Raw genomic sequence first — 14,431 nt, 5'->3', positions numbered from 1 at the left:
ATAGATGTTCAAATTAAAATATTAGCTGACAAAAAAAGGTTACACGATGCCACCCATAGAGCCTTTAATTCGGTTTGCATATATCCTGGCAGAGACCTTGAAGTATTAGAGCTGTATTTTCTTTCTTTCCTTCTTATAATCATCTTATGAGTCATACTACATTCATGGCTGCAGGATAAATGTTCCCGAAGGGACAACAGAGTCTGCGACCTTGTTCTTGTTGCGTCTCTTGTAGAATAGTAATTGGCAATTCAGCTCCTAAAGGAAAGTTTTCGCTGCGTGATTGTCTGTGCACCAGCAGCTATTGAAGGTAAATTTAATGAGGAAAGGAGTCAATAATACACTTGCGTATCATGATATAGTTTTTTATTGTTGGGTAAAATGACAAGCGTGTTTTCTCTATATAAATAACAATCACATGAAGGAACATACAAGACATGGCTATATGAGGTGAAAGCGGTGTTTGTGATCACAATGTGCTCGTGTACAAGATGTAGATAATGACAGCTGTGTGTTAGTTTTCATTCTTAAAAAGGAGTGTGCTGATTACTTGCTCTGAGATGATGAACAGAACCTGCATGAATCTGTACATTCATGAGAAACTAATGGAGTCACAGTCAGCCGCTATGTACAGGACACAAACGGAGAGAAAAGTCGTCATCAGCAGTACAGTCGGGTTCAAAGGATCAACGAAAAGGCTCAAATTAAATTAAAACCAAAATATGTACGAGTAAGTCTCAACAGGAAAGACAGAATGACTTTATATAATCTGTACACATCAAAAGTTTGTACTAAATTTGAGATACAGTTGCCCATTGTGATTGAGTCATAGAGTGCTAGGGTGAAAATGCATAGAAATGTGTCCAGCTAGGAAACGGTTTCATTGACTCGCCAGCTACAAATCTACCGCAAGAGCATTTAGAAAGAGCTGTTTCTCACATCAGAAGCTTATCCTTAAAGACCCTCTACACAATACAACCACAGCTACCACACTCCCCAGTGTGCTACCTCATCATCACTTCACATTAAAACATCCACTTAAAACTCGCTGTCAAACAGAGCAGACAATGTGTGTTTTCCATTTTTAACTGTACTCCAAGATGCTTCTCTGTTCTTTTGTTTTGGTCCAGGGATATTGAAGTTATGACAGAATTTCTTCACACACGAGTGCTCTATTGACTCTTCACTAAGGAACATTTTGAAATACTTAAAATTTCACAATGTGTAGTGTATAAAGCTGGTACAATTTAACTAACATCACCACTGACTTTCAGTTTTCTGCTTTGGACTATAAAGGAAAGAGAATAAACTGTATCATTCAAAACCTTCCAAAGCCGGTTATAATTTCAGATCAAAGGTTACAGAGCACACAACCATAATGAACCACTCAGTCTCCACTTCAAACAGGATGGGATCACAGCAAGGGCTCATTTTAATTAGATTGAGTTGGCTGCGTTGAACGGACAGATACAAGAGAGCGGTAGATTTGTGAGGAACCACACTCACCATGAATGAAGGGGACAAAGAAAGAGGCGTAGTCTGCAGTCACACTGGGAATAATTACGCTAATTCCTCTGATGGAGGGGAATTTTCCTTGAAGGCACAGGAAAAAGTTGGGGATGGGTAAACTAAAATTGAAAGGATTAATCTGGACTTATACTACATATATGTAATTATATGTGTATATATGCCGATTTACTTCAATTTGTTTTCAGAGAGTTTATCTACAGCATTCCCACACATTGAATACAACCAAATCATAATGCAGAATTGTACACATTTACAGATTCATACCAATTTTCCTGAAAAAATGTTACTAGCGAGCAACTTTTTTGAGAGAGAGGCAAACCATCAAGTGAAATTTTAAAAAATGACTTGGCTCTAAGACAGTATCGATCAATTATGCCCTCAGGGTTGTAGTTTTTTGTTGTTGTTTTTTTCTTTTCTGGATAACAGTCCCTTATCCAATGGACTTACGAATCAATTTGGTTTCTGAATTTGTGGTTTTCACAATTGCGCTCCCACAAAATTAAAGAATCTGCAACAGAATTCAGTGCAACAGTACCTTTGAAGGAAAACAAAGCTCACTGGTTCTTTACATCACAACTTAAGACTCCCCAACCCACACCACCACGTTGCCTTTCAGGACATCAGTGATCTCGCAGTTGAGCTTGTTGAGGCGTCCATCTAGGATGAAGAGGGACTCTCTGGACGGTGTCATGAGGTACTGTCCAAACAATCCACTGCCCGCCATGACCCTGTTCCTACTGCTCCATGGCCACTCGAATGACTTGGTGGCCTCTTTCAAGCTCTTGATCATCTTGACTTTGCCGGTGCTCAGCTCCACGAACAGAGCGTCAGTTTGACGGCCGGAGCTGCCGAACACGTTGTACTGGTGGACCTCCGTAAAGGAGCGCTGGAAGGCCAGGTCAGACAGATGCAGGTTGGTGTGGATGTCGAAGGGCTCCTGGATCTCTCCCCGCTCTGAAATTGTCTGGATCCTCATCAGGCCATCGCCATCATCGACAGTGACCAAGTAGTGGCCATCTGGAGACACGTAGGGAGTGCCGGTGACGTCGCGGTTTTGACCGATAATGCTATCCGTCACACTGTCTAAGATAAGCTGGGGCTGTGTGGCACCAGTGGAGTCTGGCCTGCAGTTAACAAAGTAGTAGCCACCAAGATGGGTGTAGGCTACAGACTTGGGGATGCAATTATACTCCCGTAAACTGATGTTTTTGACATACGATGTAGTCTCCAAGTTGATCTTGTGGAGGACAGGCTCATTTCGATGAAGGATGAGACCAAATCTGTTGAGAATGTAAAGAAAAAAAAAACAAAGGAAAATTCAATCAATAACACATTTTCCACTTATAAACCTCAAATTAGGATATATTTCTCTACAAATGGCAATGCCTATTGACTAGTCCACCCCTTGTTCAAAAATGAATGTAAATACGTCCAGTAGTTGTGATATGTTGGACATTCATTCTCCTCTACTGTTGATTTTGATGATGCACATGCTCTTTTAGACTCACAATGTCAATATTCGTGGTATATTGCCACAAATACCGCACAGATTGTTGAGAAATTTGAATCGTTATATCATGGTTTCCAGAGGATTCCTTACTTTTATATAGCTGCACCATCGTGTCAAACTTTTTCATGTTATCCACTGAAGTAACTCTTCACCAACTGGTTGGATTGGCACAAACATTCACGCTTTCCAGATGTTGTAACCTATGGCCTTTGTTGATCCTGTGAATTTCCCTTTTATGCCAACATGATTAGTTTAAAATGAAATATCTCAGTGATTCCTCATGAAACTTTAAGTGCCCTTAAGAAGACTTGCAATAAACTCAGTGATACCTTATTTTTTCATCCTGTGCTGTTATCAGATCACATTTTTAAATAGTTCAACCTATTTGTCTTTGACCAACTACACCATTTTAGTTCTAGTTTTGCATACAGGGCAATAGCCAAATAAAGATAGTAAACTTCTAGTGAATTCTACATATTTTTTGGCTCTCAGAACCACCTTCCCAGCTGTTTTGTGTGACAAAGAAAGTCGGACGAATTGTAGGTTCATAGTAAAGGTAATTTTAGAAGGAAATTTAATCATGATTAAGATGACGTCAACGTGAAATAAGAAATGCTGAATGATTAATCCTGGCTAATTCTAAAAACTGTTGGACTGGCATATTTTTAAAGGAGTAAAAGTTAAATGTTGCTGAGAGGTCCATTTAAACACTTCAACAGCCAAATTCTAGCCCCTGATAATCTTCATATTTCCCTTATAATTGAGTTATAGCAGTGGTATGCTGTATGTGGGCATGGATCAGTGGAAATGCTGCTCATTAGAAAAACCCAAAGAATCTCCTAATGGCACATGGCGCTATAGCAGCTGAACAGGGTAGAGGGGAATATGCAAGGAGCAGACGGGCCTCAATTAAACGTGAATGCCAGCTGATCGATGCTGACAGGCACTTCAATCTTGCTGTCATTCGTCATCTTTTATGCCATTTGAACACCAGGTTGTCTGTACCTGTGGACAGAAAAATGGCTGTTTGAAAGCCACGGAGCACATTATCATCACTGTGAAAGGAATCATTGATCCAGAGATTGTTCTGTCCACTGGATTCAGGTAGGAGACTGCACTGCATCATAAAGATACCAAAATTAATGATTTTTTTGTTTGTTTCTGCTATTTTTAAGCAATATTTATGCACAAATTGACCAAAAATGTTCCACAATCCTTACTATACTAAAGGTTTAGCTTTTGTTCTGTCCACTAGGTTCGGGTAGGAGACCGCATTGGATCATAAAGATAACAAAATCAAAGGTTTTGTGTGTGTGTTTCTACAATTATAAGCAGTATTTGTGCATTTGACATTCAATTGACATTGAATCTTTAGCATACAAAAGGTTTAGCTTTAGGTCAGATTTCTGTTGGAATTGTTGTTCATGGATTTTTGGCAGTTGTTTATATCCACTGGACTTTACGAAAGTTCCTAGAAGACGTTTCACCTCTCATCCAAGAGGCTTCTTCAGTTCTGGTGGTGTTTGGTGTTGCCTCAGCTTTTAAACCTCTATGTGGTGTGTCCAGGGCTATTATTCCAACGATCGAAACCAAAACTCATCTGACTACTCAACAATGGTCGTTGTGAGTATCGGTGGTGGTCGTTGAAATGCACATATGTTTACGAACGTTCCCTGAAGACGTTTCACCTCTCATCCAAGAGGCTTCTTCAGTTCTGGTGGTGGTTGGTGTTGCCTCAGCTTTTAAACCTCTGTGAGGTGTGTCCAGGGCTATTATTCCAACGACTGATACAAAAACTCATCGGTCGTTGAAATGACCCCCACCGATACTCACAACGACCATCGTTGAGTAGTCAGATGAGTTTTGGTATCGGTTGTTGGAATAATAGTCCTGGACACACCTCACAGAGTTATAGCCCTATAAGGTGCAGTCAATTCCAGCCATTTTCAGTACAAAAAAATCGCTAATATTCTATTTGTAAATAAAAATATGACAAGAAATACAGGGAATATTTGACGCGCATCGCAAGGTGCATTTCCTGGAAAACAACCTATTCGTGGATTATATACCGACTTCAAGACATGTTTTGGACAAAATATTTTACTGGCTTGTTTCGTCTGGATGTAAAAGGTTGGATTATGGCCGTTTTTTGTGGAATATTTTCATCTGTGTGTAATAATGAACCCGGAAATGTGAGTCGCGCTGTGTACGTTAAAGCCGTGTATAGAGAATGGATGGATGGATATTCGTTGTTTGTCGGACAAATGTGTTTATATTACCCGCTATGGTAATCACATCTGAAAGTGGTTTATACCGGCGGATTCATGAGAATCTAAGCTTTCCATCGGTGTATAGTGTTTGTATAATCGCGTTTGCAGCTTCAGACATTTAAGGAAATGCTTATGCAGATCTCAAAGTGTCCCGTGGGCGGGCCGGTAAAGCGCAACGGGTAAATCTGAGGCAACACCAACCACCACCAGAACTGCAGAAGCCTCTTGGATGAGAGGTGAAACATCTTCAAGGAACTTTCTTAAAGTCCAGTGGATTGATTTAAACTACTTTGGATAACCATGACCTGGATGGATGAGAACCTACACAGACATTTTGCTTAGTAGTGGAGTAGTATTTCAAATTTGGGACTACTGCAGTTTTTCTTGAGACTGTGCTGAGATAAAAGCACCGTGCTACAAAACATTTGTCCACATCTTTCCGGAAATTGATGATCAAAACATAATTGCACCATTTTTTTCTTTTGTGCCTAATATTTTCTTCTCTTTTTTAATTGAAATTTTTATATCAAATGATAAATCTAACATGAGCAGTTGTCTCATTTGTATTCTGAACGTTGGCGTCTTATGTCTTTCCCATACAGAAAGGCAAATAAAACATATAGTGTAAGTTATTGCAACATGCATGTTTATTAAAATCATAGAGTGAAGGGCAGAAAGATAACCCAGTGTTTTTTACTGCCTTCTCTGTCCACTGAAGTAGCCACTGCAACCTGTAACTTTACTTCCTGTCTCAACATGTGTCAGTGCTGCTGCAGGAAAATCTGAATACTTAGAGTTGAGGGCACTCAAATGTAAAGGAGTTGTTTTATAACTGGGTGGCTGTGGGGGTTTTTTTGACTGCAGATAATCTGTTAAGATGGAGACATGGTAGGATTTGTGCCTCGTTTAAAATAAGTGTTAACAGTGCAATTTATGGTTAAGCCCTCCATTATCCTACTCACTCCTGCCACTCAACAATTGTGATTTGCTTAACAGGGCCATCATTGTGTGTTATTCAGAGTAACACTCATCTTGCAGCAGCTCTTGAGAATTTTCTATTCCATTAAATGATTTTAAAGCTAGTAATATAAAAACAACTTTTCAGAGTATTATGTCTTTCGGTATTACTTTAAACATGGCAGAAGAAATAACTCACATTAAGACTCTTGAAGTTGGATTTGTAATTCAACAGTCAGAAGACTGGAGGTGTTTTACTTTCTTGTTAAGCTAACCAAATGGGTTTTATGTGACTTAGAAAGCTGCACTTGTTAGATTAAATTCAATGGGAGCCCTCTGTTGCTAAACAAGTCTGCTCTTGATCCAACTGTGTCCTTCATGTAATAAAAAATGAGCTCTAAGACGGGCCAGGTGAGAATGTAGAAGAAAATCATTTAAAAATGCTTCGTGCAGTTTAAAAGTGAAAACCCTTTTTCACCCGGTGGCAGACACAGCGGATGATTTACAGACCAATATTACAACTCTGCCCGTCAAGCAACGCTGAAATTGTTTTGCTATGGATTGTTTTCAATATTGTTGCTGTTGTGACGGATCAATGGCCAGCGCACACATGTCGTGATATTTTGGTAACATGCTTGGAAGCTAAAGGTCAGTGGCGCATTTTTCTTGCAATGAAATCATTGTTGTTGCTTTTTTTTACAACAGTGCATTTTTTGTCATGTGTGATAAATTAATAATCAGACATTGTTTGGCCTCACTCTGATGTGAACACAGCTGGGTTCCTTCCTTGGCAGACCCAGATTGTTCACTGCCAAACTGACAGCTGCTGTTTGTCATTTGGACCAATGATTAATGCATTAAAGATTCCCCCCCCCACTTCTGCACAACAGGGTTATGCTCATCTGAAGCTACGTCGCATGTTATCATCTCATCTTCATGTCAATATTTTCAGTCTGGAAATGGCTGAGTCTGAACACTTAACCCCGCAGTAGCGTCTGCTCTGCAGTTCAGTTAAAGATCCTGAGGGTAGAACTCATGAACAGAGAGCATAACAATGAACGCTGTGCAGTAAAATATATCTATAACACAGCAATTCTTGTTCACCCATCCTCGAGTGCGAAAACATCGAATCAACATCGCGCTCGACTTGTTTGGCCAGGAGGCAGTCTGTGCAGTGATTAGAAATTTGTGAAAAAGTGATGTGGGCAACCTGAGCTGCAGGCTACTGTAGATGTGGGCATAAATAAGAAATAACAGCGCTTTTTTCCTTCTTTTTTTTTGCTGACATGTAGAGTTGCCTGACTGTAAGTCGATGGTTTTAATGAATGACAGTCTTCAGAAGTTCCTGTTCTCTTTGTAGTTGCCGCTGAGGGAATCCCCAGTCATTAAATAATTCCCGGAAGTTGTTAATTTATGTTAGCTGTTCTCATACTGCTCATGACGCTAAATCGACTAATCGATGCGTTCCTGCCTACAGATGAATGGCCGTACGGCTGCTTGATGTAAAATAATAAAAATCTAAGCCACAAGGCAGCAGGTAATTTCGGCTTCCTTAATAGCTGCAATAAAAACAGCTGCCCCCAAAACCAACATCCATGCATGTGTATAGATCTGAAGCTTTTTCTGTGCTTGCCATAAAAAATCATATATTTTCTCTCTGTCTTAGTGCTCCATGTCGAGCAGTTTTCTGATAAATGTAGTGCATCAAGTAATGAGTTTGTCTGAAAATAGTGACTACGCAGGGCGCGAAGAAGACAATATAAATATTGTATAGACAAGTGCTATGCAGTATAATACAACACTGCCCTAACTAAATGTAAAAATCTCTCTCTGTTCGTGTCGGTTCAGCTTGGGATACATTACAGCAAATAAATCTGTCAACTTCCAGTGACTTTTGCATGTTATTTATCAAATTTGAGCAATTTTTAAAAAAATATCTTTCTTGTAATAATTCATTTATCTACTTTCTTGCATTTTTTTTCATTAATTTGTATATTCTTGTCCTGAAATGTAGTGATTTATCAAGTATGTTATAGGTTAGAGTCACCAACACCAAATCTAAAATTCCAAATGTCTTCCTCATATAACTTTAGAAATGTCAGAACTGAATGCTTACCTTAGTCTCAGTAGTGACAGACATTTTCCACTATTTTCTGGCATTTCATGCACTAAATAATTAGTAGTTGCAGCCCAAATTACACATGGTGTATACCGAGAGAGGATTTTATCCACATTGCATTCTCCTAATATCAGTTATAGCTAGCAGCTTGTGCACAGGATTGCAGCTCTACATTGAGGAAGCAATTTAATTATAATGGTCATACAGCATGCCATTACCAGTAAGCCATTTTTAATTAATTAAAAAGTGCATTAGTTTGTGCTCAGGTATTGTGGGTTAGCTTTTGCCATGTGAACAACCTTTATAATAAGACGACCTGGCAGCAGCATACAGTGAGCTTATTTTTAGAAGCAGCAAATATGATGAGCAACTAGCTGTTAAAAGCAGCAGTTTTGAAACACAACATAGCAAAAGTGCGGTCACACTTTCCTGCAATCTTACTCGCTGGTCTTGGTGGATCTAATTACAGCTGAGCCAGCAACCCCACCCGCACCACATCCACACTGGACGGCTTACTCCTCCCCTCCAGGAGACCGTCAACATCCTGAAATCCTCCAGACCTCCTGCTTGTTCCTGGCCTCTGCGTGACATTAGCCAAGCATTTGGGAGCAGCTTCTCTGTATCCACGTTAAGCCCGGGTGTGACAGCTGCTCATGACATGTGAAAACTGCTGTAGCGTTTCGATACGCTCAGCTATTAGCATGTCTGTGCGTTATTGTTGATGAACTAAAGCGATAAAGAACAGGTGAGGTCCCTACTGCCCGCCCCCCTTCTTTTTCAAGTATGTTTTCGCTGTTTTATCTGGATGAGAACAAAGAAAACACTAATTATTCCAGTCACAAAACGCTAAAGACTTAAGTGAGTGGTGTTAACTTGAGAATAAGACTGCTGCCTGGTTTGAGGAGGCAGTTGTGTTTGAATTGTTTTCTTTCTGATTTGTCTCAGACGCTGCTGAAGCGAAAATGCCAGCAGCAATAAACAGTCGAGCTGATTCAGGTTTTAAAATAATTTCTCTTTTTTGAAAGAACAAAGGTTACCTACCTGTGTAGCATTTGAAATGAGGTTAAGCTCAGTTATGGCTGCTGGGGCCGAATGATGGTGATCAGAATTCTGGAGGCTTTACATTTAAAGTTTATTCCAACTGTTGAGCTGCAGCTTTTTGTCATGACTGAAGGTTTCCTCAGATTCTCAATCTATTTACTTGTCTTTTAGTACACTTTTATGATCTTTATGTCTACTTTTCTGTTTTATTTCTATGTTTTTTTATGTATGTCTGCCTTTAAATCATGTTTCTGAATGTATTTCCCTGCCACTGAAAGGCACTTTTAATTGCCTTGTGTATGAATTGTGCTATACAAGTAAACTTGCTTTGCCTTCCCTTAATGCGATTATGTTTATATATTTTTACAATACTCCTAGAATTACAAGACTAAACTGTCAGTGACTAAAAAATTCTCAATGTTTGTTAACTTTTTTTAAAAAAAATTAACATAAGTCAGAATAGCTAATGGAGGAGCATTTGGTTTTTACAGTTACTTCAGGTGATGCTCTGTCTCGTGTGCTGCACAGATGACCACCGGGCCTTTGTCCAAAAACACTCTCTCGCTCTCACACCGTACAAAAACAATGCTCATCCACATTACTGTTGTTGCATTGAGTCCTGAAGAGATTTTAAGTGAATAAAATGCCATTGGGCTGAATTTAATTTGCCAATCCCTTTGCATTAGGAGTCCTGTTGCATCACGCTGGATGTACCTGATGTGGTTAATGATGAGGCTGGAGGCGGGAATGAAGAAGTCGTCCACCCTGTCGAAGCGCCTGCCGACCGGTTGTGTGTGAACGGTGTGGTGGGAGACTCTTCCACTGGCCTGATTGATCACCTGGTGAATACCGACAGAGAAGCAGGTGGGTGTTTAACATGAGCTTGATGAATAATGCTGTGGATTTCTCCTCATTTAAGCCTTTAACTCATACTCATTTGGAGCTTACGACCAAGTAGGAAAAACACTTGTACAACCACGATGTTCTGCTTTTCGTTTTTGCGGAAAACACTCATCAGCTTTTCCTCTTATTACTAAGATGTTGGAGCTTCTCAGTGGGAGGTGATGCGTACTGTTGTTCTTGGTGTCTAAATAATAATTGTGCATGCATGGACGCATGCAGACATGCAATTGTGTGTAGGCAAGGCTTGATTTGATTATGCCACAATGCACAAAGCAAATTGCCACAGACCGAACTCCACGTTATGAATTTCTGTGCAAGCGATGACAAGTAAAACCGCTAAGCACTGAAGCTGGATCAAGACGACTCGTAGAAAAAACAAATGAAAAACAGTCTCTGCTGCGTATTGGTTGATTCTGTGTATGGCACCATCTTCAAGCATGCGTCATAGTAACATCTAGCACTGTGACCAGGCGTGAACTAACCGTGACATCACTCGTTGGTTTCAACGCCGAGAAAATGAAGCCCAGATTTTGCTACTTCCTGGTCGCCATTTTGATTTTTTGGAGCCAGTGACGTAAAAAGCGTCAAACAGGCTGGACCGGAGAGCAACTAGGGGCAGGACCAGTCAATGGGACTGTCAATCAAGTATAGCCACGCCCCCTGGCTCCGCCAACTTTAACAATTTATTTAAAATTCAGTATTGATTTATTTTAAGATCAGCCACCTGATCTCTCATTTTGACCATGAAAACTAACAGGAAAAAATCCTGAGCTGTAGAAAATCAGTCTATCAGATTTTATTTTTTCCAAAAATGAATTGGGGTCTATGGAGAAAAAGCTTTTTGGAGCCAACCCTAGCAGACGGCGTGATATTGCAAGTTTTTGACACTTCCGGGTGGGCTTCAATTTTGGAGCCAGATGCTACGTCCATCTTTATATATAGTCTATGACTGTGACATGTTTTTGCTGTTTTATATGAAAACACATGATGCATCTAGTTGCTGTATATGTCAAAATGAAATGACTGTATTCACAATAATGATAATCAAAACACTGATCAGTTGATATAGTATCAAACTATTGATGTTTTATTTCAAATCCTGTGTGCTGTTCATAACCCAAAGTGCTGAAAATGTGTCACAGTCCAAATACTTGACACACTGTACTCTAAGTGACTATTAATTGGGCAAGCAAGACAAACAAATCAGAAATTGAAGCTCCTGGGGAGACTGAGCGACTAATGCATCCATGTCATATTGGGAGACCGTGAGGCGTTGGAGGAATTCACATTTAATAAGGTGGTTCTTTACAAAACGCACTGCTGGTGTTGCTCTGAAAAATTATATTTTACACCTGTCAAATAACAAAATGCAGCAAGAGTTGCTGAATTCATTGTAGGCTGGAGGAAATCAGTGTGGTTTATATCAACTTCAATTTCCCGGATTGGCTTTGTGGACAATATTATGCAAATTTTGAATCCCTGTTGCTGATATTATGAAAACATTTCCACACGGTATTAATTATAATCAACCAGAAGAAGGCGTGAAGTTCTTCCATCAGCTCGCTTTATTTACACCAGTCTGATCTATAACTAAAAGGAGCCTTTGATTCATAGAAGATTAATCTATGTTTGTAACCAATTAGGGACACTTCAAGTAAAAATGTCAAGCGTCTTCAAGTACGAGCTTCTTAACCGTGAGAATTATCTGTTTCATCTCAGAAATTGAATTTTTGCACCTTTTGATAGAACAAATATATGTAGGCATCACCTCAGACTGTTGGAAATTTTGATTAGCATCATTTACAATGCTGTGACACTTCATTAATCAAGGATGTAATTGGTGTTCTGACCAGACATTTAAAGGACACCCAAACAATCCTGACACTGCTTTGACTGTCTGTGTCTCACTGCCTTTTCACGAAGAACAAAACTCTGCAGAGGAATAACTAATGTTGTGGAATTATAGCCTGTGAATTGTGGGATTTTACCTGCAGGGTCGGGAAGTTCTTCTCCATGTCTCCCCAGCTGAGCAGCCACACCTGGTCGTGAGATTTGTCGTAGTGGAGCTTCACAGGATACGGGTCGGTGCTGACCGTCTGAAAGGGGACACACAGCCGAAACCAAACCCAACTGAGCCTTTAGAGACAGCAGGGCCACAGAATAACAATCCAAGGCAATCTAGACTTTGCTTTTGAAGAGATCTGCTCTTTGATGTGCAGTGGTAATGCTTTTGAAAAGTTTTCCTGCAGACTAATGCATTGTGGGTTGACAGGAGCAAGTCTTCTTTTAACAAGGCAGAGTGGAGGTGTGTTTTTTTATGTATAAGGTGTGTTTGGTGTTGAGCTGCATTTCAAATCAAGTGGTGACAGACACAATTGCTTTACCACACTGAAGTAATTGCTTTCAGTCTTTATCCGTTCCTTGACACACGGCGGCAATATTCCAAGTCAGAACAATAGATGAGTCGCATGTGACAGAGAAGCGCTCCTCATGCATTATGTCCACCTGAGTGCAGATAGACAGCCAGCTCAAAGGGAATAGGGAAAGCGCGGGGAAGAAGAATTCATGCAGTAGCTTCACTCTCAGCGACAGCACGAAAAAGCAATCATCTTTTTTCAAGAGAATTATTGCAACCCTGTATTCCCACAGCCCCTTTTGACAGCAGCTTACTTTCTATAATATTTGTTTTGCTATGGAGTTCTAATAGTATTGTTTACCTAGGCAAAATATATACTGCATCACTGAGAGACTAAACCGCTCCTAAGGGAGTTACTGCAAATAAGAAGAGAATATCTGCTGAATTCTAACTAATCTCAGAGCATGTAGTCATCAGAGAAAACAGGTGTTCACGTTGTTCTTCTTCTCTTGACTAACAACTCCTTTCTGGCTGAGGAAGATTATCAAGATCCTCAGCCAATATGCTCTGCTAACTTGAGCACAGACTGCGAATCTGTCGGAGATGAAGCACGTAGAGCATTACAGCTACTTCAAACATGTATCTGTGCGCACTTTGCAAGTAATTAGTCATAACACGCCACATACAACTCATTCATTGAAAACTGTTCGCTGGGAATTGAATTATTTACAAATTCCAAAGTGCAACTTGCTTGTTATTATTACGTGGCACGCAACAATCATATTAATAATTCAATGAGAAAATGGAAAGAAGAGAAACCAGAAACCAGAACCCGTGTCTCTCTTCCCATTTGAGACGGGTGAGAGCTTCAGGTGGTTAATTAACAACTGGTAATATAATGCAATGAAGCTAAACCTCCAGGCAGCTGAATAATGAGCTTGTGACAGACTCTGGGACACCAACCTGCTTACTGGCAGGTCCTGAGAGGCTCCAAGCTGTAAACAGCCATCACGGTGTCAGGAACATCTGCAGGGATCTGAGCAACCCCGAATTGTCCTGACACACTCAGAAACCCACTGACACTGATGATTTAACTCAACACCGCTCACTGTAAATGTGCTGAATGCTGCCTGTGCCATCTCCTGAGCAAACCTCGCGCAAATGAAATTTTCTCAGGAAAATAAATGGAGCTGCAAGGTGGCAGAGTGTTAGGGAGGGGCTGATCCTTATGTCGTCTGTGTGGAAAACTGCAGAGGTTGCCACGTTACAGTATCTATGAAAGGTTGCCGAGGGACAGCGTCGGGGAAAAGGTGGGTCTAAGGGCTCGCTTGGTCTCTACATCAGTCTGAAGGTTAAGTGTAAGTCTTGACAGCTGTGGTTTTCTGAAACACGTCAGGTCAGAGGTTAGCAGTCAAACAAAAGGCAACACGGCTGATCTTAAAGCTGAAAAAGGAGCACTTTATATCGTTGGTTCAAGTGGAACAGAGCAGTGCTGATGCATTGCCAAGCTTTCAGACAAGAAAGAAACCGAAAAGACTTTGCCCTGTTGAAAAATCACACCTTTGGACAGATATGAGAAAAGCTTGTAATCTGTTGTCAGAACTAGGTTTGGTGTTTGGTTCCGTTTTATTGAACCTGAAGGCTTTTGGGTCCTTTCATCAAATCGTATGATTCTGAGTTCATGAAAGTGACCAAAATAATCTAAAGATTCACTGAGTTCTTTAATCACCTATCACTGACAGAGA

At 40.3% G+C, this 14,431-nt stretch overlaps 1 protein-coding gene across 2 annotated transcripts in view; it reads right to left on the bottom strand.

Annotated features, from left to right (window-relative positions):
- Positions 1–349: 349 nt before the first annotated feature.
- The window catches only part of fstl5 (follistatin-like 5), a 195,700-nt gene continuing 181,618 nt past the window's right edge, over positions 350–14,431 (bottom strand). For both annotated transcript variants that reach the window (XM_022202159.2, XM_022202161.2), the window contains 3 exons: positions 12,319–12,426; positions 10,142–10,266; positions 350–2,810 (listed from right to left, as the gene is read on the bottom strand). In XM_022202159.2, the coding sequence (XP_022057851.1) occupies positions 2,108–2,810; positions 10,142–10,266; positions 12,319–12,426 (936 nt within the window). In that variant the 3' untranslated portion in view covers positions 350–2,107. The remainder of the gene's footprint in view (positions 2,811–10,141; positions 10,267–12,318; positions 12,427–14,431) is intronic.

The sequence above is a fragment of the Acanthochromis polyacanthus genome, chromosome 10 (genome assembly GCF_021347895.1).
Source record: "Acanthochromis polyacanthus isolate Apoly-LR-REF ecotype Palm Island chromosome 10, KAUST_Apoly_ChrSc, whole genome shotgun sequence".
Classification (NCBI taxonomy): domain Eukaryota; kingdom Metazoa; phylum Chordata; class Actinopteri; family Pomacentridae; genus Acanthochromis; species Acanthochromis polyacanthus.
Note: the sequence above shows the minus strand (reverse complement) of the source record. Positions and strands in the feature narration are given on the sequence as shown.